We start from the raw sequence: 11,628 nt of genomic DNA on the forward strand, positions 1-11,628 counted from the left end.
TTACTGACCGGTATAACTTTAACGCTAAGCGGTAGCAACTTTAGTACCGGAATCAATACTTGCATCACCAGATTCTAATTCTAAGTGTGCATATCTCTATGTATTACTGCTTACCATCAAACTGTTTCCTTTCAAAGCAGATCAACGTATTAAGCCAAGCCGCAATTTCTTTCTCCCTGCTAAACGACAGCGTTCCGAAGGAAATTCCGCAGAAAACTACGATCCAAACCAGCCCAGCGAGAATGTTAGTTCCGAACGTAATATCTGATTCCCCCTCCAATAAAATTCCTCCCAACCGAAAGCTCATAACAGAAAAATAAGCAAATATCGTTAAGCTGAGGAAAATACGAACCGGACTTTTTAGCCAGGCAGACGGAACGAAAAAATTGACCGAGGTGGGCGTGGCTTTTGAATCCCACTTTACTGGGTTGCTCCCATACCAGGAATTCACCCAAAGACATTGTCTTGAGTAGGGTATAAATTGGTGAAACTTTACCATTTCTTTTAATTAAAGAACTCTGGGACAATAATGTCCGTGGCATTGGGGAAATATGCCTTAACAAAGGTTAACTGTGTCAATAGTGACATATTTTAATACGATTCGTTCCCAAAAGTATAGGTACGTACGAATATTATTTATGATCTCATGCTTAAATGGAATTAAATTGATGTTTAAATTCTAAAATGATACCCATCTTCAAAGAACCCTGGAAATTACAGAGTCTGCCTTTAAAGGCGATCTGAGAATTTGCTAAGATTTTCATCAGCCGTATATTTACTTAAATACGGCGGGTAGCCTATGACTTTAACATTCTTAGCGTCAAAACCCCTTGGTGTGCATCGAGCTACAACAAAGATTTACTGTACAGAAATATTCGATTCTCAGAAATATTGAAGGACGATGTAAATACTGATGGTATCTTGATGAATTTGTTGTTGGGTAGTAACGCCTCCATAAAATTGGTCAGATTCTGGGATTGTCAACATATTCCGGATAAGGAATTACATATTCAAGAAAATATCACAATCTTGCAAGATCAATGTTCATTTTATGGTTTTAAATTTCCAACAATTAATATGATGGCTCACTTAGGCGTAGAACTAGTAACAAGTACACGCTCTTACAGTTTTTTGAGTTGCTCAAACCCCCGAATGCCACAAACATCGCTGGAAAATTTGGTTTACGTATTTCCCTGCAACTTGTGGGCTTTTATCATAGGGACGTCCGTCCTTCTTGGCCTATTCCTCGTGTTTACTTCAAAAGCAAAGGTGTCAAAATTTGAAATACTAAGTACCGGATATAACATTCTGCTCGAGCAGGGCTCATCTATCGCGGGAAATGCAAGTGGAGAACTGTACATCTACTTCGTGTGCGGTCCATGGATTCTAATGTCGGTCATAATTACAACATTAATCCGTGGAGACAACGTGCAAAATACAATTAACCCTCTTCGTGTTCTGCCTTATGAAAATTTTAGTCAACTTATCGAGAATGGGTTTACCTTTACGGATGAAGGTGTCATTTACCGTGATAACGAAGGATCCGTATTTCGTAGTATGGGATGGCTTGCAGCCCATGTGAGTGCTCGATCTTCAGTTGAAACGTACTCCACCCTGATTTCAGAGGAGGTTTATGGGCATTTCAGCAATTCTGGTGTGCATTATGACCACAAGCTTATCAGACCGGAAACCAACCTCTGGTGGCAATATCCTAACCAAGTTATTAAAAATTCCAGTAGGTTTTCCTGTGCATCGGAAAAGATGGCTTATCTGGGGTGGATTGAGAGATTAAGGGATGCTAAGGTTTTGTTGGAAAAGCATCGACCTGGTCCGGAATACAGTGTTGGGGTGGAATCAATTGGATTAGTTCCGACTGGTTGGATTGTGGAAAATATTGTCAATCCAAGAGTTTTAGTTAGAATGAGATCATTGCATCACTCTGGTATTGCAAAAAAGTGGATCTGGTATCAAGGGATGGCTGAAAAGTTGAAAAAGCGGAAAAATATGGAAGATATTGGGCCAGAAGCGTTAATCCTGCTGGGAAATATTGCACAAATTTTCATAATTTTCTTTGAGGTCGTACTTTGTACTACGGTTGTATTTCTGGTTGAAACAATTTACTATAATATTTCGAATGGAAGACTACAACAGTTCTGTATTTTAAGGATTATAATATTTAAAGAGTGTTTATGTAAAGTTTTCATATGTGGTATTGCGAAAGTAAAGGCACTCAATCTAATAAGTAAGACACGAAGTAATCTAGGGAAATGAGATTGGACTTCAATTGAGTAATTAGAAACATTGCTATAGCTAGGATTAGTTTTACTGAAATGCCATGAGGTATGGATTGAACTGAAGGAGCCTATATTTCTCCTCAAACACGTATAATTTCCCTAACAGTAAGATTATGCAGAATTTTTAAAGTTCTAAGTAAGATAATCTTCGAGGAGTTGGCGGGCTACGGAACTGAGCAGACTTTCTTTCATCATATGCTCAATTTTATATTTTTAATTTTCAAATTTTTAATTATCCTGACACCACCATATAAGAAAAATTATTACATATCGTAGCCCAAATTGATCTGAATAAAGTAAAACTTAATTTGATATAAATACTTCGCTCCTTGACCGTTAAAAGTTGCTTTCAATCACGAGTTATATCGGGTATGAATGTGCCTAGCAGAAATTAATCCAAGCTTTTTAAAATACGGTGTGTCGGACCGGGGAAGTCTTACCAGACTGGATCCCTAAGGAGGTACACCGCGACGCACTTTAAGTGCCCAAAGCTGGCAAGTTTTAACATCCTAAAAATATCATAAATATTTTTTACCAACCTAAAGCTCTCCACCTTTTTTAAGCGACTTCGCCAAGATGGTAAAACCTGCACAAGGAAAGGTCACCACCAGGTCCACGACGATGGCGAACAACTCCTCGCTCAGTGATACGAACTCAACCCCCGATAGAAGCTCGACCCTCTCCAACAAATCCACCACCTCTAAAGCAACAAATAACAAAAACACCTCGCAAGCTACAAAATCTGATCATGACCACCCGGATTATGCAAATTTACTTGCTCGCATCATGTCACTGGAAAACAAAGTCAAAACTTTAGATCAAAATCTACAAAATGAAATAACTAAAGAAGCCGAACAAGCCAATAAGATCGCCCACCTTGAGAAAAAGGTCGAAGACCTACTCATCCACAAGAAGAAAGACAACATCATTCTTCACGGGGTCACGAAAACCGACACGGGTCCAAACCAGTGTTTCCGGCAAATAGTGCAAGAAAACCTTAAAGCAGATAACAAACGGATCCACGTTATAGAGTCACGTTTCCTCGGCAAAGGCCCCCACTCTCCCCTTCTTGTGACATTGGGCTCAATGCAAGAAAAAGAATATCTCCAATCAAATTACAAAAACTTAAAAGGCTCCAAGATCTCTGTCACTGATGACCTGACGCCCAAACAACTGACCAATAGGAAAATTTTACTAGCGAAAAGGAGGGAACTATTGGACAACAAATCTGCAAAAACCGTATACATTTACGAAAGTGCCATAAAAGCTGACGGTGTGTGGTACGATCTTCAACTCGACGGATCAATGTCCAAGCGACGTTTACATGCACCATCGCCAATGCGTGCATGAGAGATCGGCCTCCCTTTCAAATCCCAATCAAATATGTACATACCAAGAAAGACAACACGAATTATTTCGTGGAACATTGACGGATTATTGAACAAAAACTCATCATTCTCCCACGAACTAATTTCACTTGACCCAGACATTTTCTTTTTATGCGAAACATGGTGCTCCGAAAAGGAAGCATGCGCCACTCCCATTCTCTCCAAAAGTTTCACTCTGCTTGCTGTCAGTGCTACCTCACCCACCAATCGTGGAAGAAAAAGAGGTGGACTACTTCTTGGATACAAAGACCATATCCACCCAACTCTCATCAGCAAGAAAGACCACTACATCATGGTCAAAATCACTAATATAAATATAATTTGTACATACCTAGCACCGACCAAAGAAGGAGACGAAAACTTCAATGACATTTGTTCAAACACGGACAACGAACCAACAAATAACCTCGTAGTAATCGGCGACTTCAACGCCAGAACCGGGGAAATACCAAATCGAGACCCCGATGACGGCGAATCTTTAAAAAGGAGTAGCTCAGACAAAATCCAAAATTCAAGGGGAAAGAAAGTGATGAAGTACGCCCACTTACCACAGCTTATCCTACTTAATGGATGGTTCCCTACGGACGTACCTGCCCAATTTACCTTCATCAACAAAAATGACTGTAGCATACCTGACTTGTGTTTCATTTCACACACACTCCTCTCAAAACTAAAACAATTTACTGTTCTAGAGTCAGTAACATCGACCCATCTTCCCGTCCAGCTTGACTTGCATGCAGTAAGCCAAATACCTCAAGGTGAAAGCCTGCCAATACCACCGCACAAACTCCCTCCGAAGGTCACATGGAATCCCGCAATACTGGACACTTTCACTTCATCTCTCCCAGAAATTGACTCATCCCATGATAGCTATCACAATTTTCAAAAAACGATCTCACAGGCCTTGCGAGATGCAAATCTGATAAATCAACGCAAACTACCCCCAAGCAGCACTAAATCGAGACCAACAAATCCCCCCTGGTTTTGCGAGATGTGTTCCTCCCTCAAACAAAGGACAAAGTCCTTACTGAAATCATTACGCAAAGCTCCCTCCAGTGACTTTGAACAAGCAAAAGATAAGTACGTCCAGAGTCGACAAGAATACTCGCTACAACTCAAAGCCTCGAAACAAAAATACAAAAATGACATAATCAAAGCAATGCTAAACCACAGAAATACTACTGATTTCTGGGCTACAGTAAATAAAATGAGAACTCGTGAATTCACACAGAATAAAATTCCTCCAGAATCATGGACCTGCCACTACGAAACACTCTTCGCGTCAAAACGACCACCCCCTCTCTACCGATCTCCAAATCTGAAAATGCGCAACTTGATTACCCCATCACACTCAATGAAGTCATGCATGTACTTCACAAATTGAAAACCAAAAAAGCTCCAGGACACGATGGCATCCCAAATGAAGTTTGGAAATCCCTTCCCCTCCCTTACATACAACAAATGCAACGTATCTTAAACACCATTCTCGATAATGGCACCGTTCCTGAGGAATGGACAAAAATCCTCCTCCAACCAATTTACAAAAAAGGAGACCCCCTTCTACCCCAAAACTACCGACCTATTGCACTTGCTCCTACAATACTAAAAGTTTTCTCTACAATCATCTCCAAACGAGTCCATGATTGGGCTGTTACCAACAACAAAATTTCCAAATTCCAAGCAGGATGCAAGAAAGGGATGGGGACCCAAGAACATCTTTTTACCCTACTCACCCTCATCCAATCAAGACTAAGATTACCAAAAGGGCGTTTGTACGTAACTTTTGTAGACTTAAAATCTGCATATGACTCGCCAGGGCATGCTGATTTATGGGACGTCCTCTCGAATGCTGGAATGGGATCAAAAATCATCAACGTACTTATATCATTGTATTCTCGAGCAAATGGACAAGTGAAGCTTCCTTCCGGCCTCTCTGACAAATTCAAGATTCGAAAAGGGGTGTTACAGGGTGAACCACAATCTGGACTTAATTTCAATATATTTATCAATGACCTAGTAAAAGAGTTAGATGAAAAAGGTCCACCCCCAATACAAGTGGGAGATGCCAAGCTTCACCTCCTCCTCTTCGTTGACGATATCGCTCTACTTGGGGACACACCATCACAAATTCAGCAAAAGATCAACATTGCAGCCAGATTTTTCCACCGCAGATCGCTGCAAGTCAATGTAGATAAAACCAAGGTCGTTATCTTCGCGAAGAAAAAATCTACAAAACTATTAGCTCGCAGCCATTTTCACTGGGAAAACCAATCACTTGAAATTGCCCCCTCCTACAAGTATCTAGGAGTAACATTTTCCGCAAATGGTACATTCACCACCCATACATTAGAATCACGAGTCAAAATAGCTACGGCAGCAACCAAAGTCTGGGATATATGCAGAAAAAGCGGGGTCCCACCCATTGATACTCACCTAAAATTATTCAACTCACTTGTTAAATCCACACTCCTTTATGACTATCAAAAACTCCACCTCTCTCACTTTCTCATGTTTAAAAGAACAGTTCAAATGGTACGAGTATAGAGACACTAATAGCACAATATATTCCTCCAAATATTGCTGGGCAGCCAAGATTGTAGAAACTATAATCAAGTCAAGCGATCTTTCCTACCAGTCTCTCCTTTCTCATGACGAATTATCACCCCTTCGAAATGTTATGATTGCCAAATATGCAGATATACTTCACCAGCAGGACTTAGATAGATGCCGACTCTCAAATTTTATCCCTCTGTATCAATACCTCCGACCTGATGAGAACAGACCGTCATACCTTAACCAAAACCTTTCACTCCCTATTGTCCAACTATACGCACAACTCAGACTTAACCGTTTCAGCGTTAAACTTGGGCCCCACTACATCAAGCTTGAAACAAGATGTCCACTTTGCACGTCTCACGCCCCCAACAATGTACAACATGTTTGATTGTAGACCCCTCAACACCGAACGCCAAACACTTCTAAAAAACTACATCACCGATGAATCCTGTTGCTCCCAGGAAAAACTAGTCAACATTCTCACCATCACACCTGATGACCCCAATAAGTACTTTTCAAATATATTTCTATTTTGGAATAATGTTGCTAAATACCTCGATCTATGCACTGACTATTTATAGAATTTTCTCTCATTTTGAGTTATAATAATCTCTATATATTTGTAAATAACAAAATGATTGTGATTTGCAAGGGCTAATGGCCATTTATGCAATAAAGACATACATACATACATACATACATACATACATACAAGTAAGATAATCTTAATACGAGCTGGATTGAAATACTGTACAGGATTTGGCTATTTTGTTATTAAAAATTTGTAATATAATTTGCAATACATACATATGTACTTCTATTTGAAATACATAGTTTGTCATTTCCGGTATGTATTCTAGTATTAAATAATTGACACTTTGTTTAGTCAAGACAAATTATAATTACCCACATCACAAAATAAAATAGAACAGCGCATTTGACAACTTCTTTACGAGAGAGCCTGTCATGCATCGGTTGATGTTCGTTCATATAAGAAATTATGAAAATCAGTTACCATGAATTTCCATGATTTTTTTGTCACTATAATAGAAGTAAGTAAATATATATGTACATATGTATGTATGTGTACACATGTATATGTCACATTAGCCCTTCATTTAAGGAATAAATACATATTATCTATTCATCTTCATTTTCGTTCATGATGCATTTATGTATATCCGAACTTGCCCTGCCCCTTTAGGTTCAGAGTTTACATTGAAAGTTTACATTGAAAATCTGTACATATGTCTTTTCGCTCCCAACTTATCAAGGGGACAGACAGACAGACGACATATACATATAAGCATCTTGTTTCCATTCCTTAATAATGACAAATATCAAGGGATTCAAAATCTGAGATGAAAGTAAAGCAATAAAAAACAACGATGATCATGATATTGTAAATATTATGTGAAGTGTGAATATGCAAAAATTACGCACGATACGTGCTTTACTATAAAACCTTGCATTGAAGCTTGTTATTTGTCTATCGAATTAAAAACAATGCATTAAAAAACAAAAACCTGTTGAAACCACAGAGAGTGAGAAAGAGGCAATGGCAGCGGAAGCTCTGGGACACCTGTACTGCTGAAATCTGTTCGCATATGTACATTATGATTTGGTAATAACTTCCTACCGGATTGGTAGTTGTTTCTGAGCGGTAAATTTTTCATTACCACAACGTCAATTCCCGTTATTACCGTACCGGTAGAGTCATACATACATATTTATATTCACACTTATTAGTAATGATTTAATACCAGTTGTCTAAGAGTGTGGATACATTGTAGGATAGGGGAGGGAGTGGTTTATATAATATGGGCAGATGATGGGTACATAAATAATATAAGGAAATTGTCCCACGTTTCCGCAGCCACTGGGTGAGGAGATGGTGATTGACAATATGAATGAATCCATTAGTGATATCAGGAAATGTAGTTATTACAACCCAAGTAGCAATTCAGAGATTGCAAATGCACGTAGATGCTAGTTCAACATTCATGAATGACTGCATAGTAAAGTAACCTGTATGTACATATATATATGTATATGTATGTAAATATAACATGTAGAAGATTTGCATATCGGAATAGATTTTTTACACATTTTCTTGCATCTTAAATTTTGGCGTCCTATATACGAATTTCATTCAATAACATTACGTCTTGTTAAGAATTGGGACGAATTGATCGGTCAATTTCAAGTTTGAATGTAGGGAGTACATATGAATTTATGTGTTTGCAAATGTGTCAGCCGCATGTCAATAAAACAACCCTTGGCTTTATTATTCAAGAATCAAATACATAAAAATATGCATATTTGTATATAAGCCATGCGTTAAATTGGGGCAATAATTCTTCTTCCGGATTCGCATTATTTTCCAATCGCAGGTTGCTATTGTTTTTTATGCGTCATTTGACACTAGGCTTTGGTCAGATTCGCTTCGCATTACCGTAACATATTTCAAATTAAGAAAATACGTAACAATGTCCAGCTACATGTCTTTTGGAACAATATTTGGGAATGGAAAATATCTCCTGGGAAGAAAACTAGGTTTGAGGTGAATTGCTTAAATACATTTTAGTGTAGTTTATAATGTGATTTTATTTACGTAAGGTTCTGGGTCTCACGGGGACGTGTATTACGGAAAAGACCTGCATTCTGAAGAGGTAATTTCTAAAGAAATCAGTGATCAGTTAGCGTATTTAGGATTGGATGGCCAAAATCGTCAAATCAACACTTTTTAACTATTTCTCGGCTCTGAGAATTTATTTAGGAATTATGGGCAAGCAATTCGTAATGAGTGAGTTAATTAATATAATGGTGATAAGGTTTTGTAATTACGGGCAACCAGTTTCGATGAGTTCCAATTTTTCTGAAGACTTACATACATATTAAACTTTAGATGTATATATTTTTTTATATTCCGATGCCTGAAGATGACTGTGGGTCACTGAAAGCTTGCAATTTTTCAATAAATCAAATATTAGCCTCGAAAAGCGCAGAGATGTCTATTTTTTAATTGACAAATATCTGCTGTACAAATTTGTCCAGAATTTGTAAATATAAATATTCCCAGAGGCGAGAAATGAGTAAGAAATGTGGTGATTTTGATTACGATTTTTGCGACATTTTTTGGTGATGCAGGAAATCGCAATCAAAGTGGAAAGCTGGGACTGCGAAGAAATGTTCTTATCGCACGAGTTCCAAGTTGCAAAAATGCTGGAAGGAGGAACAGGTTTCCCTACCGTTCGGTACATACAAAATATCTACGTTTAGACGAATTCCTTTTTTTGGGATTTGATTAAGCCATGTGCTTCTTTTTTTAAATATGCAGATGGTTTGGGCAAGAAAAACGCCACAATGTTATTGCAATGCAGCTTTTGGGATCATCTTTGAACTCACTCCTTCAACAGAATGGGAACAAGTTTAGCCTCAAAACAGTCCTCTTGTTGGCCGATCAACTCCTTGAACGCGTCGAATATCTTCACAATAAGCGATTCATACACAGGAGCATAAAACCAGAAAAGTAGGAACCAGATAAGATTTGATTTTCTGTCTACACTCTTAGAAATCTAGCAATAATAGCTAACAATAATACCAAGCCGTATTCATAATTCTACCAAAGTGGTATTGATCAGTAATACTGTGTAGTAATAGTTCAGTATTAAAGTTGTACCATAAATATGTATGTATCGATAGCAAATTTTTACTGATCAGCATCACTTCAATACCAAGCGGTAGCAACTTTAATACCGAAATTTCCAACAGGGTATAAACCTTGTAATTTTTGTTTCAAAATTTTTTAGCTTTGCAATTGGACGTCATGACGGGAACACATTGGTAAGTAAATTTAAAGCTAAGTACTTAGGTATGTGGTAAAGTTTGAAGTGAATAGTGCATATGAAATAGTGCATATGCAAAATAAACTTGAAATTGTATCCATATTTATGATCTTGGATGCCATTACAGGTATACATGATAGATTTTGGCAATGCCAAGAGATACCTAAACAAATCTGGGGAACATATCAAATGCAAAGTTTATGAGGAATTGGGACTCGCAAAGTACATAATTCCATATTTGCATACTTTTGTTTGTTTTTATACATATTGTGTTCATATGACATTTTCATTTAATAACCATGTATTTAGTTGCGACTCAAGACATCAATCTATATCCGCTTTGCAAAGGATGGAAAGAAGGTGATATAATTTGGCACATGCTGCACTCTAAATAAAGTTGTATAAAATTTACTCCATGATTCAAAATTATAAACAACTTAGTTTAGTATGTAATTTTCTTAAAATTTTGGAGTGGATTTCTTAATTGGTTTGATTAATTGCAGCCGTCGAGATGACTTAGAGTCACTTGGCTACATGCTCATCTACATGTTGAGAGGATGTCTGCCCTGGGACAATGCAATGAACGATCCCGTACTTTTAAAGCAAGTCAAAATGGGGACCTCCATCAACACTTTATGCAAAGTATGTATTTATGTAAATATGCAACACTTAGATATAAAGCACTTGGAAATTTTGACCATCAAGAAAGTATTTTGAGCGTATTCACGTCAACCCTCGCTTATCTCGCAAATTAAGCCTCGCAACAGGACTTGTGAGATTTTCCAAAGCCTGTGCTGGAAACCTGTAGGATTTTTGTTGCAAATTTACCCTTCAAATATTCATGTTTTTAATTTGTTGTAAGATGCAGTGCAAAGTCATATTTTGCGAATCCCCACTAATTTTGTGAGCCTCAAAAATTCGCTAAAATGATTTGCGAAAAAAAATAAAACGTTGTCATGAGTACGCTCTTTATAAATTAATGATTCATGATAGGGCTGCCCAGAAGAATTTTCGAAATACATGGCTTACGTCCGAAGTCTAAATTTTGAAGAAACTCCGGATTACGCTGTCGTTCGAGAAATGTTCAAAGATTTATTTTTCAACTTGGGATATGAATATGATGCTAAATTTGACTGGATTCCTCAAGAAAAACAAAGCATTTTTACTCCATCCAGACGACAAGGTTTAGAAGTACGGAAAATTTATACGCGTTAATAGTTCTAATTACCTTATGTATATTTTTTGTAAACTTGTGTATTATCCTAGACTTGTAATTCAATATTATTCAATTATTACAATGATCAACTTATTCAATTTATAAAAATAAAAACATGTGTAGGTTCAAAATATGTACGAATTTTTAAATCTCCACACATGAATCCCTCGTTATTACCGTGCCGGTACTGTCATACCGTCACACACATATGTACCTTGGCCAGTAATGATTTAATACCACCTGTCAAAAAGTGTAATGGGGTCAGGGCTATGCATTAACTTCCGCACAAATTGGCACCAAAACAATATGAATCTACAAAACCTTGC

The 11,628-nt window shown here is 37.6% G+C and overlaps 1 protein-coding gene across 2 annotated transcripts; it reads left to right on the forward strand.

Moving 5' to 3' along the window:
- The first annotated feature begins 8,661 nt into the window (after positions 1–8,661).
- On the forward strand, positions 8,662–11,439 carry LOC118439526 (casein kinase I homolog hhp2-like). 2 transcript variants are annotated; one of them, XM_035860913.1, is made up of 9 exons: positions 8,662–8,794; positions 8,858–8,910; positions 9,389–9,495; positions 9,579–9,770; positions 10,051–10,084; positions 10,214–10,308; positions 10,396–10,446; positions 10,590–10,728; positions 11,080–11,439. In XM_035860913.1, the coding sequence occupies exons 1-9, from the start codon at positions 8,728–8,730 to the stop codon at positions 11,299–11,301; spliced, it is 960 nt and encodes a 319-aa protein (XP_035716806.1). In that variant the 5' UTR covers positions 8,662–8,727; the 3' UTR covers positions 11,302–11,439. The 2 variants fall into 2 exon arrangements, with proteins under 2 accessions (XP_035716806.1, XP_035716807.1); XM_035860914.1 differs by having other exon boundaries at positions 8,679–8,801.
- Positions 11,440–11,628: the final 189 nt, after the last annotated feature.

Source organism: Folsomia candida, unplaced genomic scaffold (assembly GCF_002217175.1).
Source record: "Folsomia candida strain VU population unplaced genomic scaffold, ASM221717v1 Fcan01_Sc037, whole genome shotgun sequence".
Lineage (NCBI taxonomy): Eukaryota > Metazoa > Arthropoda > Collembola > Entomobryomorpha > Isotomidae > Folsomia > Folsomia candida.

What these genes read in the sequence shown, in the direction of transcription:
- LOC118439526 (XM_035860913.1), top strand. Translation starts at nt 8,728, where the DNA reads ATGTCCAGCTACATGTCTTTTGGAACAATATTTGGGAATGGAAAATAT. An exon ending in TCTCCTGGGAAGAAAACTAG is followed by an intron (nt 8,795 to 8,857) that starts GTTTGAGGTGAA and finishes TATTTACGTAAG; the next exon opens with GTTCTGGGTCTCACGGGGAC. An exon ending in GTCATGACGGGAACACATTG is followed by an intron (nt 10,085 to 10,213) that starts GTAAGTAAATTT and finishes ATGCCATTACAG; the next exon opens with GTATACATGATAGATTTTGG.